The sequence below is a fragment of the Sparus aurata genome, chromosome 6 (assembly GCF_900880675.1).
Source record: "Sparus aurata chromosome 6, fSpaAur1.1, whole genome shotgun sequence".
NCBI classification, from domain to species: domain Eukaryota; kingdom Metazoa; phylum Chordata; class Actinopteri; order Spariformes; family Sparidae; genus Sparus; species Sparus aurata.
The window spans coordinates 13,087,730-13,103,643 of NC_044192.1; the positions used below are offsets into that span (position 1 = coordinate 13,087,730).

At 42.3% G+C, this 15,914-nt stretch overlaps 1 protein-coding gene across 4 annotated transcripts; it reads left to right on the forward strand.

Moving 5' to 3' along the window:
• Positions 1–2,963: 2,963 nt before the first annotated feature.
• Positions 2,964–15,552, forward strand: tfap2c (transcription factor AP-2 gamma (activating enhancer binding protein 2 gamma)). Of its 4 annotated transcripts, none has more exons than XM_030418549.1 (8): positions 2,964–3,022; positions 7,207–7,665; positions 8,024–8,075; positions 9,411–9,482; positions 10,099–10,321; positions 12,349–12,467; positions 13,648–13,789; positions 13,956–15,552. In XM_030418549.1, the coding sequence occupies exons 1-8, from the start codon at positions 2,993–2,995 to the stop codon at positions 14,248–14,250; spliced, it is 1,392 nt and encodes a 463-aa protein (XP_030274409.1). In that variant the 5' UTR covers positions 2,964–2,992; the 3' UTR covers positions 14,251–15,552. The 4 variants fall into 4 exon arrangements, with proteins under 4 accessions (XP_030274409.1, XP_030274411.1, XP_030274408.1 ...); XM_030418548.1 differs by lacking the exon at positions 2,964–3,022 and adding an exon at positions 6,100–6,588; XM_030418551.1 differs by lacking the exon at positions 9,411–9,482.
• Positions 15,553–15,914: the final 362 nt, after the last annotated feature.

Genomic DNA, 15,914 nt, shown 5'->3' on the forward strand with positions numbered 1-15,914 from the left:
CCATAACTCAGCCAGTTATAAAGAACTGCTCCAATATACAGATTATAAACTCTCTTTGTTTCTAATGTATTTTAACATCCAGAATAGTACTATAGCAAGGACTCTGTGAGCTTTAAGTAAAGTTGTTTGCAACTGTGCAAGGTTGTTTGCAACTGTATTAAACTGTCATACGATGAATAGGACTTGGGAGCAGTGCTTTAATGCTGCAGTGAAGTGTAAGAACAAAAAAATAAATAAAAGAAGAAGTCAAGGATCATTGTTTTGTACTTACGTAAGAAACAAGGGGAAAAAAATCTTGAAAACCAAACACTGCTAATGGATTTGTCAGTGAAGTAGGAGATGTTAATGTGTCCGGTCGTTAAACTCGATAAAAGAATACGTTTTGCATTTTGCATAAAGTTTCGGATTTTACAATGAAGACGAAGAAGTTGATATAATTTAGATTTTCTTAATCAGGTAACTGCACTTATTATGCGGAAAAATATACAAGACAAAGCAGAGTATTTTTTGTCCATGTATTGAATTAATTTTGCTGATGTTTTAATGTGTAAGAAGCATTTCACATTAAAATACTGGAGCTTACTTTAAGTACATTATGTAGAATAAGTAAAATAAGCACATTATTCCCCTCAAATGATGCACAAATTAAATGTGAATTGTAACTTCAGCATGACAAGAGATAGATAGATAGATAGATAGATAGATAGATAGATAGATAGCTTTATTAATACCTGAGGGGAAATAAGGGTAATCACGGCAGCAGGTACATTCAAATACAAGTACAATCAAAATACAAGGGCAAATACAGAAACAATGAAACACTATATTAAAATATCGAAGTAGCTATAAATTAAGAGGTAGTAAGTAAAATACAATAACAAAAATAAAATACTGAGGTATAAAAGGTATCTGGAACATAAGGTGCAAGCGGATAAGGTGCAGTATTTACAGTAATAATAGTACTTAAAGGGGCACTCTGTAGTTTTTTGTTTTTTTTTAGTGGTGGTTTGAGTAACTTCCTGATGTGTGCTTTGTGTTCTAATGCCACCCTAATTTAAAACACAAGCCTGTTGTGCTCTGTTGTCCTCAGATGTAAACATGTGGCTCTAAAGTTTACATGTAAAACTCCTGTCAGTCGCTGCAAGCTGCTATTGGTTGTATGACGTCATCTGTCTCTAAACCTAATCAGTTGAAACAAACGGCTAGGCACAAATATATTAATGTCACACTGGCTACATGAATTAAATAAGATAAAGTCGATCCATAGTTGGAGGCAGCTGGCCCTTCGGTGATCCTGTGGTCTGGTAATGACAGGGTGCAGCCACTAGGTGGCAGCAGAGGCCTCCTCATCATCAGCATCATCCTCCCTCTGGTTCCTACAGACTCGCGCTGTGGTCAGAGGGTTGAAAGGACTCACAAAGTGGGGTCTGCCTGCTTCTCATTAAATGTAAGTTACACCATAAATAATCCAATCATTGTGGCTAAAGATTTCAAATAAACACTGCGTCGTCTTGTGGTCATCCAGCTGCGGCCTGTGACATGTTTTATGTTGCTGATTTATGTCTTTCTGCGCACGTCAGATCACTTGGATGCGTGGTTTACAGAGAAACAATGCACCAATAATGAGAACCACAGATGCTCGAGTAAGTTGTTTTTTTAATTTTAATTTTTTATAATATTTTTATTTGAAATTGACCTCTTGTTAGTGACCATAAAAAAATACATTGTTCGGCAGCATAATACCATATAAATACCATAAATATATATATTTAATTTTTCCAAAGTAAAAGGTCTTAAGGACATCCTTAAGAAATTTGCGAGCGTTAAAATCAAATTCTGAACTCAGTTAATGTTTTTTTATTAAGAAGAAAGTAATTTAACAAAAGAAATGAGCGAACTTGGATTTAAATAAACGCGCCTTTTATTATATTCACCTGAACGTTTTGCATTTACTTTAATACTGACGTTAGATTTATATAATTTTCGTCTCAAATTTGATTCATTAAGACCTCAAAAAATAAATATGTGGAAGTCAAATAAAGTCTGAGATCATGGGTGGGCCTGTAAATAAACCCTTTTTTTTTTTTAATCATACAGCCTAGATTCGTGTTACAAAATGGGATTTAAATGAATCTTTTATGAAATAAGGACATTATTTTATCGTCGTCAATGATCTCAGATCGCACTGTTTTAATGGCAGGTGTCGCAGCTGCAGGTATGAGGTTATTTTTTTCTCAGAGGCAGGATCTAAGCTGCATTCTCAACCACATAGTCAAGTCAAGACACTTTGATCTGTTCATTAGTTTAAGCCAAAGTATTTTTTGGGGTGGAGGTGGAGGTGGTGGTGGCGGGGGAATGGATCAGATAACAAGAGCGATTTTAGGCCTTAAAAAGCTTCAGTGGCTTTTGAAAGCAGATTCTTTCGGTCAGCCTGAGGCGATTAGGCTTTTTTTGTTTTTTTGGCAGAAGGGTGGAGGTGGAGGTGATGGAGGTGGAATTACCTCATCTCGAAATAACCTCGCGTCTGTTTTTCACCTTTTCTTAAACTTTAGCCTGTGCGACACTGTTTCTTTTTCATTTATCTTTTTTTTCACGCAACAATAGCAGACAATTATGAGATTAACTATAACGCTGTCTCGGTGATGTCTCTAATCCTGTGAGAAAACCTCTATTAATCTCATAATCATCCAAAAATGTACTATGAAAATGTACTACTTACTTTTTTCTCACCTCGATCCACTTTCAATAGCGTCACTTAATATCACACATATGATAAAATGCGAGCTTTCACACATGGATTGTTTTGAGTTATCGCACTTCAGGTGTATTGCTCCTCCACCACCCCATCTCTCCCCCCCCCCCCCCCCCCCCTCCACTCGCACCGCGCATGCGCACTACGCGGCCGTCAGGTGAAGTCGGCGACGTGAGCCTCTGATGGTTTCACTCAGTCGCTGCGTCTCAGTCGGGATTGCTGTCGGCTGGAGCTTCGCAGATGTCTGTACTGGAGAGGATAGACTGGAGGGTGAGTACACTTTTCTTTTTTCTTTTTTCTTTTTTACAGCTCACTTAGTTTTATCCCAGCCTGCGTCATGTTTATCGCTTTCCGCCGCTGAGCCTGTATATTCGTTTTTTTATTACCTTCTCACCGCCGTAATCACCTGTTTGGGAATCACACAGCGCTTTTTTTTTTTTTTTTTTCTGGATAACCCGTGATTAATGTCAATAAGGGCCAGGGCTTCAGATCTCGAGAAGAAAAAACTTTACGTAATTTGGTTTGAGGCTACGTTTTACTGGTTTCGACTGAAATATGCTCAGAATATAACAGGCAGCGAGTTTGTTTTTGTCTCTTACGTGACTATATATATATATATATATATATATATATATATATATATATATATATATATAAACCCACACGATTTGTTAAATGTAGTATAGAATATGAGAGGAACGTATAAGAAAGGGAATCAAAGCCAGTGCACGCGTATAATAACATAGATCATTTGAAGAATGAATTTTTTGGTATTTCAGTGGTTTTATTGTGAAAAGCCACCTCATAACTCAGCTATAAAATATGATTTCTTCTATGAAAGTGAAGCAACCAATTGAAACTCAATGAAATATACCAAGTCCCTGGTTGATTTGTGACATGATTCCGTGGATCTATTTCATCTCGACACCTGACATCGGCTGAGCCTGATTGTCTCCGGACTCAGCGGACTCTTCGTGTAGAGAAGTGACAGTCTGGTAACATCCTCACCGCGCAGGCAGCCCAAGCGTGACTAACCTCCCCAAGGTCTGCTGCTCCAACGTGAAGCATTATTTAATCATCTCACTCCTGCTCCGCATCACAACAAGCCAATAAGGAACCAACAACAACAAAAAAAAAAAAAAAAAAAAAAAAGGGGGGGGGGATAATCCTCAGAGATAATTCTCGGTCTGTTCTCTCCGTCACAGCGTGGGTGGACCGGACGCCACAGGCTTGTTGTCCCCTAAAACACAAAGGTCTGTCCCATCATCTCATAAATGATCACATGACATTTAGCAGCCCTGCTCGTCAAATGATACAAAACCAATTAATAATAAAAAACAAAACAAAACATGCCTCTAGATAATGAACAGACACATTATTTTCTGCTAGAGACATTGATTTTAGATTTTTTTTTTTTTTTTTTTTTTTTTAATGCTGAATTTAAAGCTTTAGCGTCTGCAATAAAATGGACCCAAACTCAACAGTGGATAGTTAGGTCGTTATGATAGTAGCCTACATTAATAATACAAAAAGAAGACACAACAAACATCTTTTGTCCTCACTTCGGGATTTGTTTAATACCAAAGCTTCAAAGCGGCAGCGGCAGCAGTAGTCGTGTTGTGGACATCACAGAGCTCCACCAAAAATGTAAATGAAGTTAAGAAAGACTTGTTTGTTGAGATCCTTTTCAGAGAGAGAGAGACAGAGAGAGAGGGAGAGAGAGAGAGAGAGAGAGAGAGGTCGTCCTGCGAGCACGGTGCTGTTAAAGCCTCGGGGCCTGTTGCGGTTTCAAACGAGCAACCCCTGTGAAACACCGACGTTCATGTGTCAGGGGTTCGTTTGAACGCCTGTAATTCTATTTGATGAGATGTAATATTTTGCTGATTTTCAAGACAAAAAATGTAATAAGTCATTTTGGAGTGGGAACGCAAGAATTCAGCCAAGCGTCATGTGTAAAGATCACAGCAGGGTGTTATTCCACTACACTTCTGATGACAGTAAATGAGGAGGACACCAGATCGAGCAACAGCAATGATTAGTACAATAAGCTTAATTAAAAAAACAAGAATTATGATGACAATAACAGGCCACTTGGCGTGGTTGGGTGTAATTAAAAACAGTAGGGAATGATTGATAAATGTAAATAATTCTATTTATAATATTACATCTTGATATTTTAAATGAATAAGTTGTAAAAAAAACATTCAAAATAATACTGTCCTGTAATAATCAACAGAACATGTCGCTTCTTTGATCAAACTGTTAAGAAACACCATCAGCACTCTTATACGTCTGCAACCGAGCCATGTGATTGGCCTAGAGGCGATCCACTGAGCCTCGCGACCCTGAGGTACTCAGTAACCTAGCAACAACTACTATCTGAGTTCTGGCAACAATGACTTGCAATGGAAGAATTATTATTTATTTTTTTTACTTTTTATTATTATTTTTTTTTTTAAGCAAGAAGTTTAAAATAATTTCTCTCCTTAAACTGTGTAGTTTTAGGTGGAGAAATTCATAATTGATAATTTTACATTTACATTTACATTTAGGGGCATTTAACAGACGCTTTTGTCCAAAGTGAATTATAATGAGTACATTTGTCACAAGAGAGAAGCCACAACAAATAACCTTCAATGAAGTGAACAAGTATAGTATTGTATATTGTATTGCATAGTATTGTACATTTAGTATTTACAAAATGAATGAGGTAATAATACAAACTCAGAAATACTGATCTTTTCCCATAACATAGGAAACAAGCTGCTCTCAGAGGAAAACAAGGTCCCCCAGAACACTGTTTGAAGCCTGAAAGGTGGCAGGGTCCGCCACATGTAAGCAAAGTAAAACTGTATGAAATCGTGCTGTCCTGTGAGGTCAGTGTGTTTATTCAGTTTATTCGGTCGTGAAAACAAAGAGCGTTTGTTTGCGTCCTTTGGAATCAGTCTCTCTCTCTTCTGATTAGAATATCTTTCCCCAAAACTGCACACTGCACCTTTAATAACACCTTAAGAAAAACGAAACCCTTTTTTTTAGTTTCTTCATTAAAACTGGGATCTAAGTGTGTATCTATAACCCTCAAACAGAAGCCTACGGGTGCTCCCCTGTCTTCAACTCACTGAGGAGATGAAAACAAACAGTGGAACCGAACCAGGAGGCGCTGACAGACTCCAGTAAAAGTCAATGGGTTTCAATGTCTGACACTGTACATACGGACGGAGCTCCGATTGGACCGCCGGCCCGCCAATCAGCAATATCAACATCTCGCTGACGTCATCGCGCAGGGTGACGCCCCCCTCGGAGCGGCCGTGCAGATATAGCGCAGCGCTCCTGCGGGCAGCTACAGCACTGAACATCTCCGTCCGTCCATCAGAGGGAGTCGAGGTTGTTATATGCGCCGCTCTCGCTCAACTCCCACAGCAGAGCTGCAGAGCACACCGGCCGGACAGGGGGGGGGAACATCGCTTTGGCTGGCGACGATCATTTTTTTTTTTCTCTCTCCGCTTGCTGGCTGTGGAAAACTCATATCTGTGGTCGGGAGAGTCAGTCGGTCGGTCAGTTCAGCCTCCCTTCAAGCCTTCAACCCGCAACTTCGCCTTCGCAGCTGAAGCGAACAGAGGAAGGAGGGTTTTTTTTTTAAATTCTATTTTATTCATGATCACCGGGAACAAGCTCTCACTTTTTCCACACCTGGATTAACTCTCAGACGACGACGATTTTTTTTTCTTCTTTTACTTTTATTCTGTTTTTGTGTGTGTGTGTTTTGGGCTTTTTTTTCCTCTGTCACAATGTTATGGAAATTAGCCGACAACGTGAAATATGAGGATGACTGCGAGGTGAGTGGCACCGAGCAGAGAAAACAACAACAACAAAAAAAGTTTGACGCTCAGTCAAGACTTGAAGAAGGATTTTTAATTCTTATTTATTTTTTTTCTCCATTTTTAAAAAATGATATTATAGGCTATTGATAAAGATAAGATGAGATGAAGTAGGATAACATGGAAAACGTCAACAGTCGTCATAAGATGAAAAAATGGGGGGAACGTAATTGCGAGAGACGCCTCGACTGTAAAAACAAGATGCAGCTTTCAGAATAAAAGCACAATAATTATTTAAAAAACAAAAAAACAAAACCAATAACAGCATTAGACACGACACTAATAATATTATCAGCCTATCAGCTATTTAAACTATATATTTTCCTGAAGTAGCACAGGCTAATAATTCATTTTTTAATAATAAGGCCTCATTCGACACATGTGAGAGGACATTTTAATTTAAAATAACAAGGCAGGCTGTTAATTTTTTTCCCACGCTAAATAAGAATAATAAAATAAATCCTTGGTTGACTATGAATTTAAAGTAACACGTCCCTTCAGCGGACACTTGATTCCCTTCAGGGGGACACATGTCATCCTCTCACAGCTCCCCCCTCTGTCTCTCCCCTCCACCAGGAAAGGCACGACGGCAGCAGCAATGGGAACCCCCGGCTGCCTCACCTGCCCGCGGTCAGCCAGCACCTCTACAGCCCGTCTCCCTCTCTTTCGCACTCGGCCAGCTCGGACTTCCAGCCCCCGTACTTCCCGCCTCCCTACCAGCCCATCTCCTACCCGCAGTCCGGCGACCCTTACTCGCACCTCGGCGACCCGTTCAACATCAACTCCATACACCAGACGCAGTCGTCGAACCAGCAGCAGCCGTGGCCCGGCCGCCAGGGCCAGGACGGGCTCGGCGGGCACGGCAGGAGCGGCCTGGCGAGCCAGATCCTGGGCCTGGACGGAGGCTCGTCCGGGGTGAGGAGGGAAGGGTTCCGCCGGCCGGAGCTGCTCCCGCCGCACCACAGCCTCGACTCGTCGGTCATTGGGGATAACATGGGGCTGCACGACATGGGGCACGGACTGGAGGACGTCCAGGTGAGTGAGATTGACACGCTAAAGCACACTTAAGTTGTGAGGATGAGGTGTGCGTGCATGACACAGGCAGCCAAATACCACACATATTTGAATACCATCAAAGCAGAAACAGAAAGCTAAAGCCAATTTAAATAGGGGCATTATTTTGATCGTCACATAAAAGATCCAAAAGTCACCACTGATCATGTTTCCTGTCACACATGGATTATTTCCTTTGTTTTGTATAATAGGAGTGAAAAGAGAGAGAGAGAAAAAGGTCACTTTTGGACAGATGAATTTAATTCCATAATTGTTGGTGTTTGTTTGAAACTCTGATCGCTCATTGCTGCTTCTGTTCCGTTTCTCTTTTCTTCATCAGCATGTAGATGACCACAGTATTATTATGGCAGATCAGACAGTCATCAAAAAAGGTGAGTTTGCTCCTCGTTTGTGGCTCATCTGAATCTTTAGTGAAAAAAGAAACCACTGCAGTTCTCTGTTAATTTGACAAGGGAGAAAAAAAAAGAAAAGAAAAAAAAAACACTTCTGGAAAATGCTGCCTGGGGTACATGCGCCTTTGTGCAACCAAATAAAGATGCAGTAATTACTGGCAAGGGCTGGAAATTTACCGTAAGGGCTGTATTTTTTTTTTCTTTTCTTTTTTTTTTTTTTTCACTCTCGCACTCATACTTGGGATTGTCATAACAGTAACTTCTATAGTGGCATGTCAGTGCGCGAGTACAGCAGAGGAGGAGTCTTGTATTTGTACTTGCACTGCATACACTGGTAATCCTCTCAGCCACGAGATGCACTTATCTAAGCTCGATGTGATCCACTGCCTATTCTGTTGGGGAGGCGAAGGTGCTTGGATGGGTGCCCAGTGGGAACGAGCTGATCCCTTTCACAAAAAAAAAAAAAAAACATACAACCCCCAAAAAAAACCCCAAAAACGACAGGGTTTTGACAAGACACGTGAAATTGAGCAATCTCGCAGCCTTGGCCGTTGACTGTTAAGAGAAGAGGAAGGCTTTGGATCACCTTTAGGCCGGTTAAGCTCGCGATCGCAGCTCCCCCCTTTTCTGTTTCACCCTCCACAGGAAATTATATGCGTTGATCTTTGCAGCAGTGTTTGTGTTCTCTGCAGAACCAGCTTTTTTGGCAGGGTGTGGCATTAGGGCTCGCATGTGAAGGACAGTTTAGTAATTTGTTGGGACATGAAGTGTTTTGAAGGGAGAACTTTATCCCCGCTGTTTTGTCATCAGGGCTCCGGTAAACCGACCTTGAGTCAGAGGGAGATCAGCCCGAGAGACCACAGTTCACTGCACAGATAGATAGATAGATAGATAGACAGATAGACAGACAGATGTTTAACTTTTCATTTTAAAATATTAACTCCATGCTTTAGGTCCACATCATCAGGCCTGACCAGTATCACAGCGGTGTGGATAACTCCGTGACAAGACAATTGCGTTTTTCTTTTCTTTTCTTTTTTTTTTTTGGTCCTAAAAAAATAATAGCAGTGACTGTGCCAACATTACGATGCACGGTTAACAAGCGGAAAGCCATTTGCACGCCACGACAAAACCAACCGGTCTCCATTTGTTTTACGGAAATCAGTGATGGCTCGTTATATTGTTCCCATGCTCAAGGGCACGCTATGGGCAACCTAGGTTTTCCATTTTGTAAACAATGGCATGTCATTCCCAGCCATGTGCCCCAGAGGAGCCTTAAAGTACTCATGTGACTCTGTGTGATTTCTGTCTCAGTATTAGGACTACGAGGTGGCAGGAACCTTGATCGCTTACAGAGGACTTATTATCAGGGGGGCATTCTTGCGGGTGAGGATGATGAAGATAGCTCTGTTTTGTAGTGTGCTGTACTGTTTCTCTGTTTGTGCGATGCCTGTCAAAGTGCTTTTTGTGGGGGTTGTTCAAAAACATTATTTTTTTCCCCGTCTGACTTGAGAACCAGCATTAAACACACACAATGTCTAGAGCCCGTGAGAGCAAATACAAAAAAAACCCAAAAACCCCAAAACAGCACTGAGGTGTATGTGTGCCTCAGACGAGGGGCGGTCTGTGTGTGTGTACCTGTTTGTGGATGGTGTTTGGCATGAGGGCATTCTAGCTGTGTAACCATCAGGCACCCAGTGTTTGGAAAAGCCACACAATATTTCGAAAGTCTCTCCTAACAGCAGACGCTGGGGTTTTTTTTTTCTCAGTCGTGCAAGAGCTGCATACACACTCTTCCTTGTGATTACGTACAAGAAAAACACAGATTCCCTGTTGTACAAAGGGATTATGATGATTAGAGTTTATGTACATACACGAGAAAAGTGTATATACAAACAAATTCCATTGCAAAACCAGAATCTTTTCCTCTCTTCCTTTGTTCTTGTACACTCGTAAGCTTACCCACATTTTTTTTTTTTCCTCCCCTCTCAACCCCCTCCAGGACCTGTCACTCTACCCAAAGGCAACGCGCTGGGTCTGCCTTTCCAGAAAGAGTCCCTGCTGGGCATGGTATCAAACCCCACAGAGGTATTCTGCTCCGTACCGGGCCGCCTGTCCCTGCTGAGCTCCACGTCCAAGTACAAGGTTACCGTGGCCGAGGTCCAGAGACGCCTGTCGCCCCCCGAGTGCCTCAACGCATCGCTCCTGGGAGGGGTTTTACGCAGGTCAGAGCTCAGACTCATTCAACGTGACAGCGGGCTGGATTTAAGGCTATTCCCGGGTTCTCCTTGTAGAATTCCTCAACAGAACAGTAACACAGTCGCACCAATTCAAGGAAATATTAGGCCAGCCGACCCAAACATAAATCATGTCTACTTTTACTTTTATTTCTTTCATCTGCGAGCTGCTGATAAAAGTTGACCGATGGTTTCGGACACACTGCTGGGCAACATGTTGATATTGTAACCTTGATATGAGACCGTGATATCTGTCTAAAGGCTATTTCATGGTTTTGAAGGCTGCAGTGCAGTAAAGTGGTGTAATATCCTGATCTGATCAGACTGTTCTACTTGTTCTAATACTTGCCTTTACCCATGTATTCATTACATCTGCATTACTGATGAATATTTATCAAAGATCTCATTGTGTTAATATATTACTACCAGTTTTCAGCCCGACAATATTAATGCGATATCAATTATAGCCCGGTCCATACAGCGGTCGATAGCGGATGACCGATATGATTGGCCACTATTGGATTGTGACAGATGTATTGGTATTAGCAGATTTGTCGTCCAAAATATGCAATACTTTTTTTTTTTTTTTAAAGAGATTATAATGCCAGTGAAATGTAACATTAAAGCGCACTGAACTGTAAAGCATCCTTCCGCCATTTTCATATTTGTGTGATATGGAAGTTTCTGATAACCAGATTTGAGGGATCATAGCAAAAAAATGTGTGTTTACCGGCCAAAACATACGGAATACGGAATACAGAATACGAAAAAATTACGGAATATTTTACTCCCTAATAGCTGCCTCTAAAATTCAGTATCAGCCAGGCTCATGCATCAATATCGAGATATTCGGTGAAAAATATCCTGATATTTGATTTTCTCACCCTGTCCTAGCAGTTACGAAGGGCTGCTGAGTAGATTTCAAAATATCAAGATGTTTATCATGTATCGCGATACAGCCTACAAATATCGCAGCATTATTTTAAGGCCCTATCACCCGAGAATAATCATCAAACGGAGGCGTTCCAGCTCTACTGATCTGTGGACTGAAGCTCAGCAGCCCATGGGAAAGGCTCCTCTAAAAAGCACAGTTTGGCTCAGTTGGTCTGGCTCATCAGTTTTTTTTTGCGCAAGGTTCGTGACATTCTTTGTGCGGTCTGCAATTTTGGTTCTCGGCGTCCTCTGGGGATAGGTTACATCAACACAGTCAGTACCGACGTGAAGACTCTGTGGGTGTGTTTTTTTTGTGTGTTGTTGTCAGGGGGGCTGCAGCACGGGCAGCTCTATGTGTGGCAGAGCAGTTGACCTCATGGCACATATGTTGGTGTGTTGAGGGACTGTGAGGTTGCGCTATGTACTCTGACCGGAGTGTTTTTTTTTTTTTGTGCTTGGAGTGCACGTTTGCCACTTCCCACGTGCCCCATGTTAATGCTGACATGCACACACACACACACACACATGCACAATCGCAGACATTTTTAAGTAGGTCATATAGCAATAGGAGGGGGGATCGTTAGCAGAGGGACCAAGGGCGAGGGTGGGGAGGTGGAGGGGGGGCACTCGCACAAGCACGCCCCTCTAAAGATGCACCCGCCGTGTAGAGCGAGAGGTTTCCCCGCCAGTCATGCGGAAAACTGAATCGTCTGTAGCAAGTGGGGAGTTTTAAGTGTTTCTCACAAACAGGCGTGTGCGAGGGATTCCTCCTGCTATGCTTTTCGAGCGGAGGCATCAACTGTGACGCTGCTCTCTTTAGGTCAGGGGAGTGATTTGTGCGATTCATTTGTTATCAAGAGTGCGCGGGGAGACCATGCAATCAATATAATCATGCAAATCAATGGCCGCCTGTTATTTTATATGTTATATGTCCTCTTTGAGACTCTAACCAAAGAAAAATAATGTGTAAGGAGATGGCAATCACATCTATTTTCTTCATCCGCACACACTGCATCTTGTCTGAGCTACTTCACAACTGTGGACTTGATTTGTAATTTTTTTTTTTCATTCTCCTTCCGCAGAGCCAAGTCCAAAAATGGCGGTCGCTCCCTGAGAGAAAAGCTGGACAAGATCGGGCTCAACCTGCCTGCAGGAAGAAGGAAGGCTGCCAACGTCACTCTACTTACCTCACTCGTAGAAGGTATGACATGTCACTCAGGAGTGCATAGCTCCTTCTCAGGTGTAATTGCCGCTTTGCAAGGGCTGGAATGTCGCCGTGATGGTCTGAGAACGTCAGTCTCGTTCACGCAGTGTGTGTGTGTACCTTAAGCCATTCTCCAAACAACGTTCATCGTTGAGATACTTGGGTGGACGATGTGAAGGGTGCAGGGGTTTTTTTTATTTCATGAGGAACTTTGTTTCATTAGCTGTCCTTCTGTTCTCATGGTGATTCTGTCCATTTTTTCAACGCCCCTGTTCGAATTTGATTGCTGTGCATCACGCTGTACACGTCGTCTGACATTTTCTACCTTTAAAATGCCTGCGTCATGCGTCACGGCCAAGTATCTTCGGTTATTTCGTGTCGGGGAAGCTGGGCAGTCATAGTGACGACACAGCCTCGACACCTTCACCTTCGCTCGTCAGAGCTTCGGATACTAAAAACAGCATTGTCAGTCAGGCGGTGACGCTCCACCATTATCACTTTAATCACATCTGCATGTGCCTGCTGCGGGCTGAGGTGGAATATTTTTTTTCTCCTCTTGCTCCCCACATGCCTAATTTTTCTAAACGGGCTGATGATTCTGTGCAGGAGAATAACTGGAGGGCCTGTGTTATTTAGAGACCTTCAAAGCTGAATTAAGCCTTGTTATCTTGTGTTTGGCTCGCCAGGAGGCCCTGCTGACCTTAAAGCTTGTGCTTCTGAATAGCCGTCCCTGTCCTCGAGTGATGTGGGTATCTATCAATAAGCGGTGCTGTTGGTGCTGTGGGCGCTCTCTGCTAGCATTTATCCACATAAGCCCATTATGACCGTGCAAGTCAAACCACCCTGAAGACGGAAATATATTCATCTCACTAGCTCCCGTTCCCCCGAGCTAGAGAGCTGAGCACAAGTGATTATTCTGTAGTTCAACTGCTTCACTTCATGCGCCTCGATGCTCGGTACAGAGCGGGGCTGCAAATATAATGCTTTAAATTGATAAACTGCTGCGGCCGGCCAGTTTTCCATTTGATCTCAGAATGTCAGAAGACATGAAGCGATGATGTCTGCGGAAATAATGACAGTATCTACACCTTCTTAAATATGCAGGCTTGCTCTGAGGCCAAGACTGTCGAGTCGTCTTTTATCTAACAAAGTTTGTTGTCCTGTGTTTTCCTCTCAGGTGAAGCTGTTCATTTAGCAAGAGACTTTGGTTACGTGTGTGAGACAGAGTTCCCGGCAAAGGCAATTGCTGAATACCTGGGCAGGCCACATGTGGAACGCAATGAGGTTAACTCTCGCAAGAACATGCTCCTCGCTGCCAAGTAAGTGTCACCACTGAGCGGTTGCAATTGCCATTGGCATACGATGTAGCAAGCCTGACATATCAAGACATTTTTATAGCGCTCATTGATGTACATGTGGATTTTGTGAAGTGTAGTTTCTGCAGACTTGCTAATTAAGTATTTAATCTACTTTTTCCTCCCTCAGGCAAATCTGCAAGGAGTTCACCGACCTGCTCACTCAGGACCGCTCACCACTGGGAAACTCCCGGCCAGCCCCCATCATGGAGCCGGGGATCCAAGGCTGCCTGACCCACTTCAGCCTCATCACCCACGGCTTCGGCTCTCCGGCCATCTGCGCCGCCATGACCTCGCTTCAGAACTACCTGAACGAGGCGCTCAAACAAGTGGACAAGATGTACCTGAGCTCTGGTAGCGACACCCAGGGATCCTCAGACAGTGGGAGCAAGTCTTCCGACAAAATGGACAAGCACAGGAAATGAGAGCTCAGAGGAGAATCCTTAAGAACTTGAGAACCCCCCCGAGTCCCTTGATCTCGCTGCCCTGTCTGCCCTTTTTTGGACTTTTGAAAAAAAAAAAAAAAAAAAAAAAATCAATATTGATTGATAAGTATTGTCATTTTGAGAGCTGAAATTTGTGCGTGAGTGTGTATGTGTGTGTGTGTGTGTGTACTCACACTGTTGAATTTCTATCCAATTTTTTTTTTTTTTTTTTTTGGAGAAGTCGATAATTTTAAAGAACTTTTCACAGCCGGCCGCAGATCAGTCTGTGTCGGCACCTACGCCCGTGTGCCGGTCCTCGGCCCGCGACACGCACCATATCGTCCTAAACCACTATGCAGTTCCATACAGTTGCCAATGTGCTGATGCTACAACCACGAGTCCTGCGCTCTGTTGACAAGAAGAGGAAAAAAGAACAAAGTGCATACTGTTTTTGTCTCCCCAGAGGACATCATTTCAAGATGAGTTGCTGTGGCTGTGAATTCCTCTCAGCACCCCCCCCCCCCTCCCATCTTATCCCCACCTCCTCCTCCTCCTGCTCTGTCTGGAGGCAAATCCACTGATTTCCTGTGTCTCAATGGACTTGCAAAGGACATTCTTATTATTATTTTTTTTTTTATGAGAAAGAGAGAGAAGAAAATCCACTTCACTCTTTTGTGTGCTTGATTTGTACAACCACTTCAAAATGGCTCCAGTGTTATTGTGCTTTGTTCATGAGCGATGATTTGAATCTTATGTAGGCCTGAATGAGAAAAGATGATTCTTTCTGGTTTGTCAGTCTGTGTTCGTTCAGAAACCAGAGACTTTAAAGCCTCTTCAGTGTTCATGTGGATGACAGGCGTAGCGATGCTTCCATTGTTACTTCTTTTTAAACCTGGCGGCGAACGAAACACACGTTATTTTTGTGACCGTGTTAGGTATTCATTATTCTTAGTATTTAAAAAAAAAAAAACAAAGTAACCACCAAACTACCAACCAGTTCAGTCCTGCCAGAGTGTGTGTGTTGTGAGAATGTCTCAATGTATATATTTCTTTTCTTTTGAAAAAAATGTTTTTAATTAGACATTAAATTCCGAACATAGAATTTTATCCAGTGTCTTGTCCTGGATGTAAATATTTTCTAATTTATGTTGTAATTTAATGGGATTGTGTAAATAATGGTATCATTCTGGTGTATGGTTTCACTTTGTATGATGATGTGTTAAACTTTTATAAATGGGTTAGTTTTTTATCAAGTAGCGGTTAGGAAGTGGGCATGATATACTTTTTTTGGAAAATATGTTTTAAAAAAAAAAAAAACTGTTTTAAAGTTTCAGGAAAAAATAAAAGTAAAAAAAAGACCCGAGCCCTGACTCATCGAGCAAACCCATTGACCACACACGCAGACACACACACACACATGCAGACACACAAACACACACACACGTACACTGTTTTTGTGCACGATTGTTCCGTAGCCGCAGCAGTGTTTCACAGATGATGGTGAAGTCATGTGTTGGAAGATTTTCCTATTAATAAACAGCGAAAAAGAAAAAGTCCCCAAACTAATGGGAACAGTAGCCATCATTATCTGCTCTCACTTAGCTTCACAAATAGGCTGTGTGGCTCAGTGAAGGCAGAGCCACAAAAGTACACCATGTGATGAG